General features: G+C 41.2%; 1 protein-coding gene across 1 annotated transcript; it reads right to left on the bottom strand.

The window, feature by feature from the left end:
* Positions 1 to 444: 444 nt before the first annotated feature.
* Positions 445 to 8,336, bottom strand: NXNL2 (nucleoredoxin like 2). The gene is made up of 2 exons (XM_005486196.4): positions 7,849 to 8,336; positions 445 to 980 (listed from the first exon to the last, which is right to left on the bottom strand). The coding sequence occupies exons 1-2, from the start codon at positions 8,148 to 8,150 to the stop codon at positions 812 to 814; spliced, it is 471 nt and encodes a 156-aa protein (XP_005486253.1). The 5' UTR covers positions 8,151 to 8,336; the 3' UTR covers positions 445 to 811.
* Positions 8,337 to 18,036: the final 9,700 nt, after the last annotated feature.

Genomic DNA, 18,036 nt, shown 5'->3' with positions numbered 1-18,036 from the left:
AATTGTTGATGTTTGCTTCTACATATTTTGGCAAAAGAAAAGATGGAAAATGGTTTCTTCTTAACCTGACTGATGTTAACTCAGATGCTAACGTAACAGAACCATGGAATGGCTTGTGTTGGAAAGGACCTTAAAGATCATCTAGCTCCAATCCTGTGGAATTGGAACTTAGCTTATAGGGCAAAGTTTTAAAACCCATGGTTAAGGAAAACTGAGTAGAACTATAAATAAATATAAATAAATCCCATAAAAGTAAAATAAAATGTATTTAAAAGAATACTAACACAATATTTCTTCAGTACTGACAAGCAAATATGTTCTGTTTAAAAGTCATGACCTTTTCTGATTATTCTTGTTAAGGTAGATAAGGAAATACATGAGACATATTTCATAAACAGTTATTTATTAAAGCAAACAGTTTCATTTTCTTAATAAAATGTGCTAATCACCTAAAAAAAAGTCATCAATAAATATTTTTTTTGCATTTATTTTTACTGTGTTGACTTAGCAAAGTAAGTGTTTGCATAGATTTCAAAGGTTTCTATTATTACTGTCTAAACAGCTGATTCTTCTGAAGTTCTTTAGTATTATTTGGAACATTGTGCTTCATATTAAATATCACAGATAGAACAATACAACAATAATTGCATTTTATGACACTGGAATAATTGGTTTTCAAGTCAAATCCAAAATTTGTTTATAAGCAAAGGTAAATAAGTCTTACCCTTCTCATTCCGAACAAAGGAAGAGTCTTTTCAGAGCTCTACCAACTTTTCCACTATGCCTTTTCTTGCTTTTATTTGTCAACATTTTAGCTAGAAAAATTCTGAAAGATATCTGCACCCTCAAGCCAGTTCCGGAAACAGGACAGCCCTTTGTCTCTGATCTGCTTTCTTCCCTTGTCAGTAATGACTTCGCCAGTTTGTTTCACAATCACCAGCTTAGGAATTGCTGTTATGTTGTATTTCTTCTTCAGATCACTGTGGGAAAAAATGAAAAATATAACACACCATTAGGAGCATTTAAGAAAATCCCTAGTGTCTTTACAAAGGCTACTCTGGCCAGGACACATGGGAGAGCAGAAGTGATGAGTGCCTGGGCTTCCCCAGAGTTTGAGGCAGAGCACTGGGCAGTGTCAGGAGATGAACAAGGCTACAGCTGGAAGCCTACACAGTGAAAGGTAGCTCTGAGAGTTAAGAGAGCTGCAGCATCCTTCCTGTAAATGCTCATCACTGCAGCCTGCAGTTTCCACAGGAGCAGAGGCTCTTGGAGATGTAAAAGATGTCCATAGAAGCAAAGTCTGATATACTCTTCCAACTGTTTTTTTACTAGCCCAAAACAGATGTAGTTCTGGGTCCATTTTACAGCACAGAAGGATCTCGCTTAGATTAGTATTTGATATTCATTCCCCTACAAATACACTTGAGTGTCCCATAGTGCTACTTCCTGCAATCACCATTAAAGAAAGCACGATACACCAATCTTTTTGTGTAAATGGAAGAGACTGAAGATACTCCTTAAACTCCCTCAGAGAAACAAGCCCTCTACAGACAGAAAAGTGAGCAATCAAAATATTTGGAATAAGAGCCACCCATCTGTGTTGCCAGACAAAAAAAATTCAACACCTCCTCTGCACCTTTAGAAGAACCAGAGGACAGACACAAAACAGGCAGTAACAGAACAGCCAAATTCCAAAACACTAACAACATCTCTCTCAAAGCATACTTAAAATACTAAATGGAAATATGCTGCCTGAGCGGCATCACCACAAGCAAGAACATTTGCTGTATGAGGTTCAAACACCATAGAAATTTGAGTAGGAAAAAAATGTAGACATTGGTAAAAAATGCTTGACACTAATACATAGACATTCTCAATGATTTCCTGGGAGGTAAAAAAGTACTGAAAAATAAGACTTAAGTAAAATACTGACCCAGATAAGGCATACCTGAAATATGCCCTCCCTTCTCTATTTTTCCTTAAGAGAAGAAAAATCAACTGGTGAAGCAAACTGCTCTGCTATTTTGTTGGCTGAGCAATAATGCAGAAAATATTATGGAAGCAGCAATAATGTGTATGAACCAGGTTTTTTTCCTCAGAGAATTTTGATGTACAAGGAATCAACAAACAATTCCCACAGACCTTTCCAAAATCTGCTAAAACAGGTGAAAAAAACACATTCCACAGCAAGTATGCATAGAAGCCATGTAACACTACTATCACCTTGTTATAGGTAGGTATTGAGATGATTGGCTTTCACAAATAAGGGATGACTATTGTGTCAGTATTAAGAAAAGTTGTAGTGATGTATAGTTATGTTATTAGAGTTTAGATGTCCTCTGTTCTCCCCATAACTCTCTTTTCCCCTGCCATTGTGACCATCAGACTGCCTGGGCTGTCTATGTGGTAAATAGGTATGATTCGTGCTGACAAAATTGAAACAGTAATCAATATTGATACAGTAATTAATATCTGGAAATAATAAAACAGTTAAAAGGTGTAATGCCAAGAAAGAAAGGGAAAGGAGGCATTCCACCGCCCACCCCCCTCCCCTTTCCTGCAGATGTGCAAGGCAGAAAAAAGCAAGAGATAACAGTTACTAAAAATTAACAGAAAGAAAGGAAAATCTGGTTGGGTCCAGGAAAACGCTAATTATATGAGATTTATTGCTTTGATGCTTAAATATATTATTATGTTAGTTTTGGCTTACATTATACTAGCTCAGTGCGCATGTGTAACCCAAAGGTGAGTTAAAGGACATCGAGGAAGAGGAGAGGCCTTCATCAGAGGTGACCCCCAAAGAATGATGCGACCACCTAAATGAGTGGTGAAGCATGCGCAGTACAGGTGGTGATGAAGGCAGAGGTAAAAGTGTGATTAATCAAAAATGGGAGAAGATGGCACTGACATATGGCATAAAAGGGGGAATTTTCACTTGACAAGCTCGTACGTGAGGTGGCAGGGGTCCAAGCACCCTGCACTCCATACCCGCATGGTTATTTTTTTTGCTTATGCGCTATTATTGGAACCAAATTATCCCCTATTTTAACTAAATTATATTGTCAATATTTCAAGTGTATCCAATTTTATATATTCTAAGCTATTCAATTAAAATTGCTGCTACATTTAATATTGTTTGTTTTTTGTTTTTTTTTTTTTGATGATGGGATAATTGGGCAAATATAACATCTAGGAGAGATAAAAGAAGGCTGCACGCGTGCCCCTTGCATGGGGCAGTTGGGAATAGAAAAGCTTGGTGCTTAGGGGGTGCAGCATGGCAATACCTGACCTCCAATCAAGTTACAAGAAAGAAGTCTCCACTGATAAATGGCAAAGAGGAGCTGACTGACAGTCTTTGGGAGGGGCCAGGGCTGGCTGATGCAATGCCCAGGGGTATAAAAGACTGAGCATCCATCTTGAAGACTAACTGGCTACGTGGTTTGCACATATACCATGTAGCCAGTGCTGCAGGTTTTTCCTTTGGCAGTCCTTTGTTGTATTTTTGTTAAGGTTTAATAAACCTTTTTAAATTTTCAAAGTGAGCAGCTGTTTCTCACAACCTCGTACCATCCGAATGACAGACAAGATGGGTGGAAGACTTATGGGTTCAGTGAACGATAAACACAATTGTATCAATCACAGACAGAGCCCTAGGAGACCGAAGACATGGAATTTGTTATGGAACTGGAATCTTACACATTACTTTCCTAAGGGAATGCACATATCCAGCCCAGCATGGTACCTTGTTCAGACAGCCTTAGGGCAGAAGGTTGCCTGCATCACACCAGACTGAAGCGTGCACAGATTTTGCTCACATTTGTGCGCAGCTTTCAAGATCGGTGGACCTGAAGAAGGCTTAGAAAGAGTTCTGCAGACAGTGCTTCTTAATCACTGTGTACATAGGCACATGTGCTTACAAAAATTACTTTTTAAAAGTTATTAATATCATTCTCTCTGATAGGGACCTAAAATCTCATGATTCACCTCCACAAGCCACATATGTCCCATGGGACTAACTCCAATGGCAACTCATGGTATCATTAAACTATAAATAGAAATAAAAACCCATGACATTAAGACTGAGGCAAACTGGAAGGCATAGCCATTGTTAGATCTTTTTATTCTTAAGAGAACGTTGGATGAAAGTTTCTGAGAGCACAGATTTTGTATTTCTAGAAAATACTGGCATTAGCTGGGAGATAATTTTCTTCACAGCACCCTTCATGGTGCGTGCCAAAACAGCACTGAATAACACATGAGTAATTTAGCTATTGCTGAACAGTTCTAATGCAGCACCAGGGCCTTTTCTGCTTCTTGTGCTACCATGCCAGTGAGTAGGCTGGTGGTGCACAAGAATGTGTGAGGAGGCAGAGCTGGGACAGCTGATCTCAAACGATCAAAGGATGCTCCATATCATGCAACACTATGATTAGCTGTAAAAGCTGAAGAAAGAAGGGAGGAGGGATCAACATTCAGAGCCAGGAGATTTATCGTCCCATGCAGTCATTACAGGATGAGGCTATCCTGTGCTGGAAGCTGTTAAAATATCCTTCAGGGAATGGGAATTAGTGAATGAATTTCGTATCTTGCTTCGCCTGCGTATCTTTACTTTTGCTTTATCTATCAAACTGTTTTTATTTCAACCCGTAAGTGTTCTCACTTTCACTGTCCACATTCCCTCCCCCTCCCATGGGGACAGGGAGCGACCCAGCAGCCGTCTGGGCCTGGCTGCCTACCCAGGCTGAGCCACAGCACAAGTATCTTTATGTAAGGGCTCAAGATCTATGGGCAAGAGCATTCCTGAGATGAAGACAACATGGGCAGATAAAATATAATCTTGGGAACATAAATGGTAAATTTTATACACATGTGTAATGTGATATCTGGAAACACTTGTATTATAACAGCTTTCACTTGGAAGTGCTGTCATGTGAAAGGGATGGGCTTCTTGCTCATCTGCTTCTAGTAGTATGCCCTGTAATACAGCTGTAAGTATTTTCTTTTAGCTGTGAAATTTCTGCATTGTTAAATCTTAAGTCATAAGCATGCATGTCACATGCTTGGGATTCAGTTTTAAAGTGTCTGCTGAGATTTTGCAATAGGTAGAAAGTCTAAGAACTAAGCAATTGCTCTTAACTGCTCAGATACTTAACATTATTCTATCTTTAACATCTCATCCTCCCCAGTATTTCTGCAGGTGCCAATCTACCCTCATACATAAAGCTTCCTAATACAAAATGTACATATAACCTTTTCATTTTCTTTTTACAGGCATTTTCCATAATTCTAATTTTTACTGAGCTGTACAGGCCAACTCAGTAAATACCTGCCTACCTGGAAGCCTGCCAGAACTACTGTACACACCAGGCACCCTCACAAAAACTGATGCTTTTCATCACAAGGTTCAGTACAAACACAGCAGTATGTCTTTGTGTGCCATTATCAAACATCAGTCCTATTTAACACCCTTTGCTGTTGATGTTCTGTCCAACACCTGCTTTTCCTCTCTACTACCCTCCTTTCTCTTCCAAGCATTCACTTCCTACCAGGCAGTCTTCACACTCCACTTCAAGAATCAAAATACTGTGCCTCAGGCAACAAAAAAAATTTACACCAACCTCAGAGAATAAAAGGATCAGGAGCAGTATTTCCCATTACTCATGCCACAGACCACATAGGTCTGTAAAGGTGCAGTCCCACCTCTGGGAAATAGCCAGGACTGACAGCATGGAAGAGCCTGGAGATCCTGCTTTGAATTCAGTATTCTGTTTCTCTGAAGGTAGGCTTGACACTGCAGTGTTAGGCTCTACACAGTACAAGAATGAATGCTGGCTATTTCTTAAGAAAAATTAATCACCAATGCTTCTGTTCTTGAAAAGCATTTTGGATGGCACACTTAAAATTGGCTCTCTTATGTCTAGAAGAGACATCAGTCCATGCTGCAATTATGTATCTTAAACACTGAAGCAACCAGCTAGGATATCTTAACCTCACTGAAGATATTAAATGCCTTCTTTACACAGTCAAAACCAAGAGCCAACTCAATTAATTGCAATGGAACTTTAAAAATAATAATGAAATTTAAAATATTAATAATACAATTATCTTACCCATTTTTAAAAAATTATATTTTTAAATAGAACTAGTACCTAGCCAGAATTATAGTTTGGAGTAGTGACTACACATCTGCACTAAGTCTATGATGATTCACCAGTACCCCTGACACCAAACTACCAGTTAATCCAGTCTAAGCACCTTGAAGAGCTCCACACAGTCTTTCATTGCTACACACGAGAAACACAACTCCAAAAACATGGCTGGTTCATATCCCTCTCCATTCTCTTCTTCAGTAATCACTGCGATCTCACATCATCTGGCAGGACAAGCCACGATGATGAGTCCAGAACTTGTCCAGAACTGTGAAGGGCATTACAGGATGACACACAAAAGCCAATTAAACAATCTCTTTGCCCCCATCTGCATTGAGCAAGAGCAGTCAGAAATAGACCTCTAATCCACAGAGGATGAAGCCGTAAGCACATTCCCATGGGCCAAGCCGAACAGCTTGCTGGGTGCGGGACTTCAAGGGCTGCATTTCCTGATGGAAATTTGTCTGCATTCTATTATGTTTAGTAGATATCAAATACAATTACTGCCTGGGAAGATTGTAGAGAACTGAGCAAAACAATATTTAAGTCAGTGGGAAAAAGGTCTAACATAAATTGGTAGTGGGCATCCAGAAATGAGCCAGGAAAGGATGAAATTGTTCCTGGCTTTAAGTAATTTGCTCTTGAGTTTGTTAAACCGCACTGAAAAAACAAGATTAGCCAAGATGCTCCCTGTTGAGTGAGTAGCTGGGGTGTTACACACCAGGTAGCATACTGGGATGGATCTAGAATTAAAAGGAAAGATAGAAGCTACTAGAAGCACTAGAAAATATTCCTTTCTTAAAATAATTGATTTGGCTGCAAGTTTTATTACCCAATCTCTATTTAAAAGTCATATTACCTTCTTGACTGGTACCACCTGGAAAAAAAATTTCTACAATCAACTCATTTTAAACTCTCATTTAAAGAGAGGGGGAAAAAATCTCTTTATCAATATTTACATGTATTTCAAGTCTCCAGTTACAGGCATTTCAGTAACCCTGAACATCTTACTTGTCCTCCTGTAATCCCAGTCTATACTTATAGGAGCTAAATCAGATTTCTGAAAGTCATCCAAATGAGGCTCCATCCTTGACTTAGGTCATCAAAACACTTCTTGGTATCATCCTTCACACTGTTACTTACACACATGCCCTTTCCTTTTGCTGTTTTCATGAGCAAGCTGCCTATAGGAATGTCACTTTGGAAACGGAGCAGCACAGGAGTTCTACACCCCAGTACCAGGTGCAGTGCGCCACCGCTAAACTCCAGCTGATACTGTATCTGTCTGAAATTCTTCACAGTTTCCTCTGCTTGAAGTAGTTCAGTTACAAGTTTTGCTGCCTTCCTTTGCCTTTTTCCCAGAGCACTCACCTAGACAATGCAGACCAACCTTAGTAACAATTACCGCCGTGCTGAAAAGCAATCACTTGATCCTCACTTGCCATTGGTTTTTACCTCATTCATCTCTTTAACACACGGGGTCTTTACTCTCTGAACTCTCGTTCACAGACCTTTTCGCTCCCAAGGGAGGTGCACAAGCCCGCGTTCTTTACGTGTGGGACGGGCTAAAACCCGCGAGCGAGCAGCGTGGCAGCCGCGGCTCCAGCGGGAAGGCAGGCGCGGGATAACGGGGCAGGGGCGGAGGTTCGGGGCACCTGCTGTGCTGGGGCTGTCCGAGGGCAGGGCCGCCGGTACTCACTGCTTGTAGGGGTCGTGGAAGGGCAGCGCCAGCCAGTCCCCGTGCATGGCGCGCATGTAGCCCAGCATCTCCTCGGCGCTGTGGTCGGAGGAGATGAAGACGACCTCGAAGGGGGCGGGCGGCTCGCTCTCCTCCAGTAGCTCCGTGTAGAAGTCGCAGAGGACGGGGGTGAAGTCGCGGCACGGCGAGCACCAGCCGGCGGAGAAGTACAAGCCCACGACTTTGTTCTGCAGGGCCTCCTCGGGGTCCACGCTGCGGCCGTCCTTGCTGACCAGGAGCCGCCCGCTGAACACATCCACCATGCTGGCACGGCCGCGGGCCCGAGCGCTCCCCGGGGACCCTCCCTACTTCCTTCCTTCCTTCCCCCAGCGCCGCCACACCGCCGCGACACCGCCGTCACCACACGGCCACCGTGCCATGGTAGCGCCGCCGCCGCCGCTTTATAGCGCCCGCCGCCACAGGGCCCGCCCCCGCCCGCGCAGCCCCGGAGCGCGGCCCCTTCCCCCGAGCGCCCCCTCCTGGCCCAGGAGCTCGGTGCACACCGAGGGCGCTGACTGCGCCGAGCTCGCGGCGAGTTCAAAGCGCAGCCCCGTGCGCCCGCCCCTTCAGCGCGCCATGGAGATGCTGTCTCTCTCCTGGAGGTCTGGCCACCAGCCTCAGAAATTTTGACAATAAAATTTTTATTGTCAGGCGTCCTGCACTTTCTTTTTTTTGGTAACATGAAAATTATCTGAATTCTGGATGTAAAAGGGGCTGTCTATTCTCTGTCCCAGTAGATAAGAGGAATTCTTATTTTATTCCAGCGCAATTATCATGTGTTTGGGTTGAATAATGCTTTTTCTCCTCCAGCTGACACTGAGTTAGAAATTAATAAAAATTGTATTACAAATAAGAAATCTTTTTTTCCTGCCTAAAGCAAACTGCAAAAACGGAAATGAAAGATGATTTGGTGGTAGGGCTATTAAATTACAGTTTAATTAAAGGATCATGATGGGATGATAATCAAACCTGGTACATTTTCTCCTTTCCATGAACTGTGCAAAACCCAATTAAAGAGAATTTGTCTTAAAAAAAAATTATTGGCATCCTCCAAAATAAATTCTAGTGTTTATAATGGATACTTCAAGTGTTTAATGAAGCTAGCTTAAAAATATTTCACATTAAAATGGTGTGTACAAGTCCATTCTAGGATTTACTCTTCAGTTTTTTCCCTGTTTTAATCTGCAACCTCTCAAAAATCTGTCAATTTTAATTACAGAAAAGATAAAATTGTGACAAATATGTATTATGATTCAAATACTTAGCTCTGTGGAATGGTCCTTAGTTATGAAGAGTACTTGCTTGGGTAAATTGCAACCAAGTTTATAGTGAAATTAAAGTCCACTTTCTACACCTGACCATGTTCTGACCATATAGTATGAACAGTGAAAACAGAGATACTTCAAGACAGAATTCTAGTTTAAATTTGCATAGGAATAAACTGAACACAAGTATTCTCCCCCACATTTATTTCCTTTTGACGTCTTTTTGAAACATGCTTTTTTTCCATTGACCTGACAAAAAATTTTTCTTTGTCTATGCTCTGTCCTGAGTGAAAAAGGACATGGTCTTGTTTTAAATAGTTGAAGATGTGAGAGGAAAGAGAGAAAACCCAAAGATGAGCCTCAGAAGTAACACAGCAATCTTGGGGTATTTTTCAGTAAGCTCATCAAAACTGGTTATAGGGTCACTTTGAATTGGGAGCTGTATTCCTACCATTTCTCTTACCCCTTTTGCCTTTCATTATGAAGATTTACTGCTAGTTAAAAGACTGTTTGTTTCTTGTGCAAAAGTTCACACATTTAAAAGAAAATAGTTCATTCGTCATTATTTTCTAAGAGAATCTTTGGAATTAATCTTTACAGAGTAGACGTTTTAATTTATTTCCAAGTATATCTGGACTAATATGTTACTTCAATTCTGATATTCTACTGAAAAACCAAAAACATTGCTTAGGTGTTTAAAAAGTAGCCTTTATTCAAATACTGTATTTCTCCACTTTTCATGGAGGGTTAAACTACATTTTTTCAAACCCAGGTAGTCATCTACTTCCAGTAGAGAACGGACATCTAAAACAATGTAGTCCTCCCATCTGTCACATCTCCTATCAATCCTTTCTCCAACTTTTGAGTGCTGTTTTGTGCAGTTCTCCACTTCAAAATTCCTCCAGATGTCAAAAGTAGAAGACAAAAGGAACTTTGAAGGTTGCCTCTTCTTAAAATAACACAGAAGAGAAATTAGGCTCACCTGAGTTTTTGATTTGCCATTCTGATTGCTTTTGTGAGACCATTGTGAAATAGGATGGAGACAAAGCATTTGGAGCCTGTAAAATCATCAAAAAATGGAAAAAAAAGTTTCCATACAAGTTCAGGCTGCCATACGTACATTGTTGACATTCCTACCAATGTCTCTTTCCATTGGTGGTGAAAGTGTATTTTCTCAGGTATTATGAGTGGAAGCAATGGCCCGGGGAACTTCCAACTGTTCCATTTGTACAGATTAGGAAGCTGGTTAGCCAGAAACAGGGCTATGCCATGACAAAAGAACATACTGAGACTGTCTTTGAGACCACTAGGTATGGAGAAAAAAGTTGATAACTACATACATTTCCCTGGGGAGAAGAGCTGGATGTACATGACAGTGATATTAAACTTCTTTAAGCTCTTTGAGGAACAGCTACTGGGCATGAGGAACCAGACACCTTCCCTCAGGAAGCTTAAGGTGATCAATTCTCTAAATGTATCAAAGATTCACTGAAAATGCTGCATAACATGGAATATCTTGTCTTGCACCTGCCCTTGAACTGACTACAGAGGCATTTCTCCATGACACTAACATGGACCAATAAAGAAATGCCTTGCTTTATGATTCATACCAGAGAGACTCAGACCTGTTTCAGTTAGAAAAGTCTTCTAGGACTGTTCTTGTTAATGGTGTTAACACCTTGGTGATTTATTCCATCCCCAGTCTCTCCTTGGACTGAAAATATTGGAGCTTCCTTATGCAGAACCTGTGGGCATGTCTCAAGTGTGTTGGATGTGATGTGACACTATCAGAAAATCTGCACACAATGCTCATCCAGTGGAAGCCTCTGGGGAATTCCAGGATAAAGTGAAACAAAAACTTCCTACCACAAAAAACTGTGCTTATGATTTTGCTAGAAAAGAGCTTTTTGTTATTGAATTTACTATACAATTTTTAAGGTAACAGTATTTAGTCCTGTCTCTAATCTAAGCCCAAGACTTTTAGTTTATTTGTGCTCACATTGCAAAGATTACCCTACTTTCCTTGTGAGTTGTGCTTCAGTTAACACTGAACTTAATTACATATCCAGATTTTGACACACAATTGAGAATTTAAAAAAGAAAATATGAAGACTCTGAATCATAAACTCTTGCTTTTAATGACATAGGGTAGTATGCTGAGAAAGACCTGTAGAAGAAATGAACTGGAAGTAAAAATGTTCAGACTTGCTGACTCCTAAGTAATATAAGAAAATACAATATATGCTCAGAACAAAAGAAGTCCATACATCCATGGTGGCAGAGTTAATGTCTCTGTAAGCTATACACAAGATAAAGTGTGAGAAGGTTCTGAAAGCCTGTCTAGGTCTTTAAGGAACATACCCATTGCTCTGTCCTTCATGTACCTTCTTCATAGCTGGCACAGGTCTGAGTAGTGAATTTGACCCAATAAATATTTGCAATAAAGAGTCTCTTAAAACTCATTTTGTGTGCATGATGCTGGATTTTCAAATGAAAAGTTATAGAACACCAAGTTTCAATCTGCTTATAATTCTTAGGCATTCTGTAGGAAATGCATACCATCATTACACAGTTGATATTGGCAGGCTGTATATCCATCCAGTGAGAAGCCATGAGGCAAAAGCTGACTAAATTCACTCAAAGGAGAATGTCACCTGGTTGAGGGCTTATTGGCCCTGTGTACAATTAATCATTAATGCACCATCTACTTAATTATAACCTGATGAAAACATGCAAATGACAAAACTAATAAAGATAAATTCTGGTTGGGCAGTACTGCATGTAGTGCAATCCCTGAAGAAGTCATATTAGCAACTGGCCTTGGTGAATCCCATTATGTGTGACTATTAGCCAAACAGAAAATCAGAACATACAGAATAAAGGAAACACATCCGTGGATTAAAGAGTTACATTTGTAGCAATCACTGATAAAATTTTGTAAAATTGCTGGGTTTTTAAAATTCCTTTTCATAATACATAAAAATATGCTTTACAGGAGAGAGTTAAAATCTGAGTTACTGGTGAGAAAGCAGCCAAAGTTACTCACCACAGTGTATATAGTGAAAAAAAGGAATAGCAACTTTCTTGATCTCAAGCCAACACATTAACCTATGGGCTGGGGAAAGAAGCCAGTGCACAAAAAATTACTGAGCCAAAAAAATTAAATTTTACTGTACACAACCTGCCAACTAAAGTAGTTATTGCATATTCATAGCATTCCTTAGACCTGACACATTCAGAACACCTTTTCCTCAGCTGGGTTCAGGATCTTACGACATAGTCAGCAGTGATACAGATATGTAGTGAATGCTCCTTCATGATTGTTCTTGGAGCTGCTTCCCCTACATAACCTCCAAACACAAAAGAAATAATACCAGCTTTTCTCCAGTGGGAAAAGTAATCAAATAAGTAGAACGCTTTTTTATCTTAATTACTTACTATTTTATTAATTTTATTTCAATTCTTTGGTGCCTATTGCTGCAGATACCAAGGGTTACCTGTTAGGGAATCTTACTTTTCCTTCCTAAGAGACACTGGGATGTAGCTTAGTATTCTCATCACAAAGACATCTGCCATCATCAAGACTGAATGAGAGCTGTAGCAGCTACCACCTAACCAAAATATTTCAGTACAAAAGATACTGTAAGGTATACCTCCTTTTCTTTTGTTTTCCTTTTTTGAAGCAACAGATTGTTAGCAATAGAGGCAATAAATATCAGAGAACACTGTGCTGGTGAGGCCTCACTTTGGGTCCTGTGAGCAGTTTTGGATGCCACAACATCAAAAGGCATTAAGCTATCAGAGAGCATCCAAAGGAGAGTTACAAGGATGGTGAAGGGCCTTAAGGGGAAGCCTTATGATGAGTGGCTGAGGTCACTTGGTCTGTTCAGCCTGGAGCAGACTGAGGGGAGATCTCATTGCAGGAATGGCCTGCAATGGTGTCAGGGGATGTTTAGGTTGGATATTAAGATAAGGTTCTTATCCCAGTGGGTGATTGGGTGCTGGAACAGGGTCCCCAGGGAAGTGGTCACAGCACCAGCCTGACGGAGTTCATGAAGCATTTGGACAATGCTCTCAGGCAAGAGCAGGGTGTCCTCTCCAGGGCCTGGAGATAGACTCAATGATCCTTGTGAGCCTCTTACAAATCAGGTTATTCTTTTGTTCCACAATAGCAAATTTTAAGTAAACATTTACAACATTAGGTCTGGGTCCCAGTTTAATAAGCATTGTTGATGTAAATAAATAGCACATGTGGAAAGGGTGAAAGAATGCTCTTAAAAATGTTTAAAAATTAGCTGGATTTGAGAGTTTACAAGGAATATTTTTTCTTTTAATCAGGAAATACTGCAGCCTATTAACAGATTCATACTATGCAAAAAGTCTGTGATAGGAAGTGCAGCAATTATGGGTACATTCTTTCTATTTTACAGATTTTGAATTTAGGAAAGGTGTATGAACTTCTCCTTGCAGTACAAAAAGCCTGATTCAATGATCCTTTACATCAAACTTTATCCTGAGCAGTGTATCTCAAATTACCAAGTGTTAGATAGTCTAAATATCAGTGCTGTAACTTCTCTGACTTCCAAACAGGTATACCAGGGAAACAATGCAGTGTCATCTAATACAGCAGCAGCTGTGTGGCAACTAGAAACAACATTTTCACCTGCAGAAATGGAAAAATACTGTGGTAAAATTCTGCTCTAGTTCATTTGAGTTCAGTCACACTTTTCACTTCACTCTAGCCTTTTGGCAGTTTAATGCAGTAAAAGGACATTTAGGGTTCTTTTGTCTGAAGAGACCTCTGACTAGAGGTTTTCAGGTTCAGAGTCATCCAACACTGGATCCTCCATTTATGTGCCTTATGAGAAGTGTAAAGCTGCTTTTGAGTCTTTGTGCAGAATCTAGGTCAGTGCCCTATAGCTGCTAGCAACCGCCACTGAATTCTAATTTTTGTCAGAGTTTTGGTTGAAGAAAAAGGTCAGATTGTCACAAGCCCTCTGCTACAAGGAGGGGCTCCATAAGTATAATAGCAGTTTCAGTTGCTTTAATTAATTTGATAGCTGCATACAAAAGTAAATGGCATCTGCACAACCTCTTCTGGCAAAACTGGAATAGTCTTCTGTTGTGGAAGGGACAGCCTGCATCTACTCCTGCCCACCTTGTTAGCAGACTCTCTTTTAGCTAGATTGAATGATTTCATTAAACCTTGTGTTTCAGGTGGTCATTTATTAGCAAAAAAAGGACTGGGTCTAGAGAAGCCAGTAAATTTTGCAGTGCTGAAGCTAGAATACTGTTCTGCCAATAACCAAGCTGCCAATGCAGCTGTGCTGTGGCTGCAGCAGGAGTTCATATTGAGAGTTTTGGCACAGCACATTCACCTCACTGCAGTCACTTTTCTCATGGGTTTGTAGATATCCTCCCAAGACTTTTCTGTCTAGCATGCTCCTTTTCATAAGAAAGCTGTGGTTTTGCTGTTTGAATTAAGGGAATGTTCTTTTAAGGCTGGTATTCACTGTCATTTACATGTTTTATCTAACCACTGTAAAATCCCAAAGACCTTCCCCTTACACAGACATACACAGAATATGTAACATTCTGTAGCCTGTAGTCCCATGTGCTCTGATTTTATAATCGTTAGAAGCACAGAAATAATTGAGAAAGCGATGTCACTAAATAGGCTGAAGTCTCCACTACCGCTCCCCCCCCAAAAGTAGTCTAAGAAAGCCATTTTCTGTTCCTTTGGTTGACTGTGAATTAAGAAAACAATGACTGTGCTTTAGAGCTCTAAAATAACAATTAACTGCAGAGAATGACAGATGTCAAAGATTCAGGTTTCACATGTTTGCTTCTGTGCCTCATGAACATTGACTTTCATGTAATTTTCATGGGCAATCCCTGTCCATAGTGGGAGTTTGGAACTAGATGATCTTACAGTCTCTTCCAATCCAAGACATTTTATGATTCTATCCTTTTCAGTTACATAGAAAATCATCTTGGGCGAGGAAAAGAGAAATCATACATAAGTTGATTAGAGTTGAGTAGAATAAATCCTTATGCTATTGTGGTGAGTTAACCTTGTATGACTGTCAGAAGCCCACTCAGCTGCTCTCTCAGTCCCCCTCCTCAACAGAACTGGGAGAGAAAAATGTTGAGAAAGTTCATCAGTTGAGATGAAGAAACAAACATTCTTTACTAAGTACCATTGAAGGTAGGGCAGACTTAACCAAGGAAAAATTAATTTTTTGCAAATAAAAAAATAGGAGTAGGATGCTAACAAAGAAAGACTGTGCCAAAAATATCTTCCTCCCACCTCTCTTCCCAAGCTCAACTTTGCTCCTGAATTTTCTACCTCCTCCTCCTGCCCAGCTGGTGCAAAGAAATGGAAAATAGGGGTAGTGGTCTGCTCATAATACTCCATCTCTGCTGCTCCTTCATGTAAACACAAAACTGTTGGAGTTGGAAGAGACCTCTGGAGATGATCCAGTCCAAAGTGCCTGACAGGGCCAGTGAGCTAGAGCAGGTGAGAGCTGCCCATGCCGGCTGTGCAGAGGGCTCGGCCGGGGGGCCCCTTCGCCCCGGAGAAGCCGCAGCCACACCGAGGACCCGGAGGTGCCATGGGCTGCCACAGGATCCCCCGAGGGCTCCCGGAGCCTGCCCGGGGCACGGCAGCGCGGTGCGACAGAGCCGCAGCGCCGCAAGGGACGCCGTCAGACCGGGCCTGTGCAAGGGAGGCACCCGGGCATCCCCACTGCCCACAGGTACATCCGTCCCCGAGATTCCATACAGTCCGTGTGCCCTGGGGGCACAGCAGCCGCAGGGGAGCCTCAAGAACACCAGATGAGGGGAGCAACGAGACGTCTCTTGTCTAGAAGGTGATATGCTTCCACCTAACCCCTGCCACTCTCTCCCTGTGGCCCACATATGCCCCTTCCCTTCCCTTCCCTTCCCTTCCCTTCCCTTCCCTTCCCTTCCCTTCCCTTCCCTTCCCTTCCCTTCCCTTCCCTTCCCTTCCCTTCCCTTCCCTTCCCTTCCCTTCCCTTCCCTTCCCTTCCCTTCCCTTCCCTTCCCTTCCCTTCCCTTCCCTTCCCTTCCCTTCCCTTCCCTTCCCTTCCCTTCCCTTCCCTTCCCTTCCCTTCCCTTCCCTTCCCTTCCCTTCCCTTCCCTTCCCTTCCCTTCCCTTCCCTTCCCCTATAAAATAATATTTTTTTGCACCAACATCTAACCTCATTTGTTTTTAATCATGCTTTTAGGTGTATTTCCAATTTTCAAAGTGGAAATTAGGTCTCTGTGAATAAAATAAATCTCTGTGTATAAACTGAAGTCTCTGTGTATAAAATGGAAAGTCTGTTTTATACACAGAGACTTAATTTCCTTTGCTCTTCTGGGTTTAAACCAGATTTTAACAGGGCTTGTGCTCCAATGACTGGAGCACCTTCTTCCCCTTACTGTGCCTGACCTTGGTGTCAGCAGTGCTGTTGCTCTCACATAAACTCACTTTTCTCTCACAGCTGTCTTGCAGCATTTTGTACCCTTTCTCTAAAATGCTTTCCAGAGGCAGCACTAATAGCTTGGCTAATGTGATCAGCAGTGTCCTGTAGTGGGACTGTTCAGGCTGGCTGTGTTCTACACAAGGGCAGCACCAGCTGTTTTCTCACAAAGGCCACCCTACAACTTCTCTACTGCCAACACTTGGCATGTACACCTAATACCCCTATTTTAAATTCTTGCATCCCAGTAACTTCATCCCAAAATTTCTTCTATGGTTGAAACAATTCAGAAAAGGAATTACTTGAACACATTCATCTTCATATTGAAGAAATTGTTAAGGCTGCTAACTATGAAAAAATGTCTGCTCCAGACATACTTCTGGGGCTAAGCTACAGGAACAGATCGCTGTGAGCAGGACATGGAGAAGATGCAGAAGGTTGAGTCCAGGATGCAAAGACCTCAATGCTGTTTATGTCACCTGCCACTAGAAGGCTGGATCTGTTTTCTACATAAGCAGTATTAAAAGTATTAAAGCCTCAAAGCAGAAGTCTTTCATGTTCACAGTAAAACCACATTGAATCCTGCATCTCCAAGTGGCTCTGACAGAAGTTCTTCCTGTGAGATGGCCCTGGATCTTGAATAGAAGTAACAGCGTGAGACAGGACTTTCCCAGTGCCAGAGCATCAAGACAGAGCCTTCCTTATGTTGTTAATCCCATAGCAAGGACAGCACTACATGGGTCAGGACCAACCTTAATCTGGTCCAGTCAAGAAAGGATCACTGCTTCAGAACTAAGTATTTATACCCTTACAGCTCTTGTCCAAAGGCCAGTAATAAGCAGGTTCATTTGCTGCCATACCTTGCAGGAGCCTCCTATCCCAGTGCCATCCCAAAGGCAGTTCAGGATTTCATTCAGTTGGCAGGTAATTTTTCACTCCATAGCACCATTTTCTCTGGTGCTTACTCTGCACCTTTACTCTGCCACTCAAGAGTACTGACTAATCCCAGCTAAGAAAACCAAAATTAACTTTGAAATTGCATTTGTTATTTCCAAAATGTTTTTACTGATATAATTAAGTAGTTTACAGACAAGCAAATGTCTGAAGAATTCAAATTTCTGCCCCTGGCGGCATAGTAAATACATTTTTTTATTAATTGACTCAAAAGGACACAGGTGTCAGCAATTCTTATCTTTGCAATCTTGAACCTATATTGAGTGCAAAAAATGTACTCTACAGGGGAGCATCTCAAAACAAAGCATGAAATGCACAGGCTTTCTGCAGTAAGGTTTTTAGCGCTCCTCAGATATTTTCCACATTGAAATGCATTCTTTAAAAATTTGAAGCAATTCAGATCTCCATTTCATGCTTTTGTATTATCTGGAGGAGTATGACTA

Source organism: Zonotrichia albicollis, chromosome Z, assembly GCF_047830755.1.
Source record: "Zonotrichia albicollis isolate bZonAlb1 chromosome Z, bZonAlb1.hap1, whole genome shotgun sequence".
NCBI lineage: Eukaryota > Metazoa > Chordata > Aves > Passeriformes > Passerellidae > Zonotrichia > Zonotrichia albicollis.
Note: the sequence above shows the minus strand (reverse complement) of the source record. Positions and strands in the feature narration are given on the sequence as shown.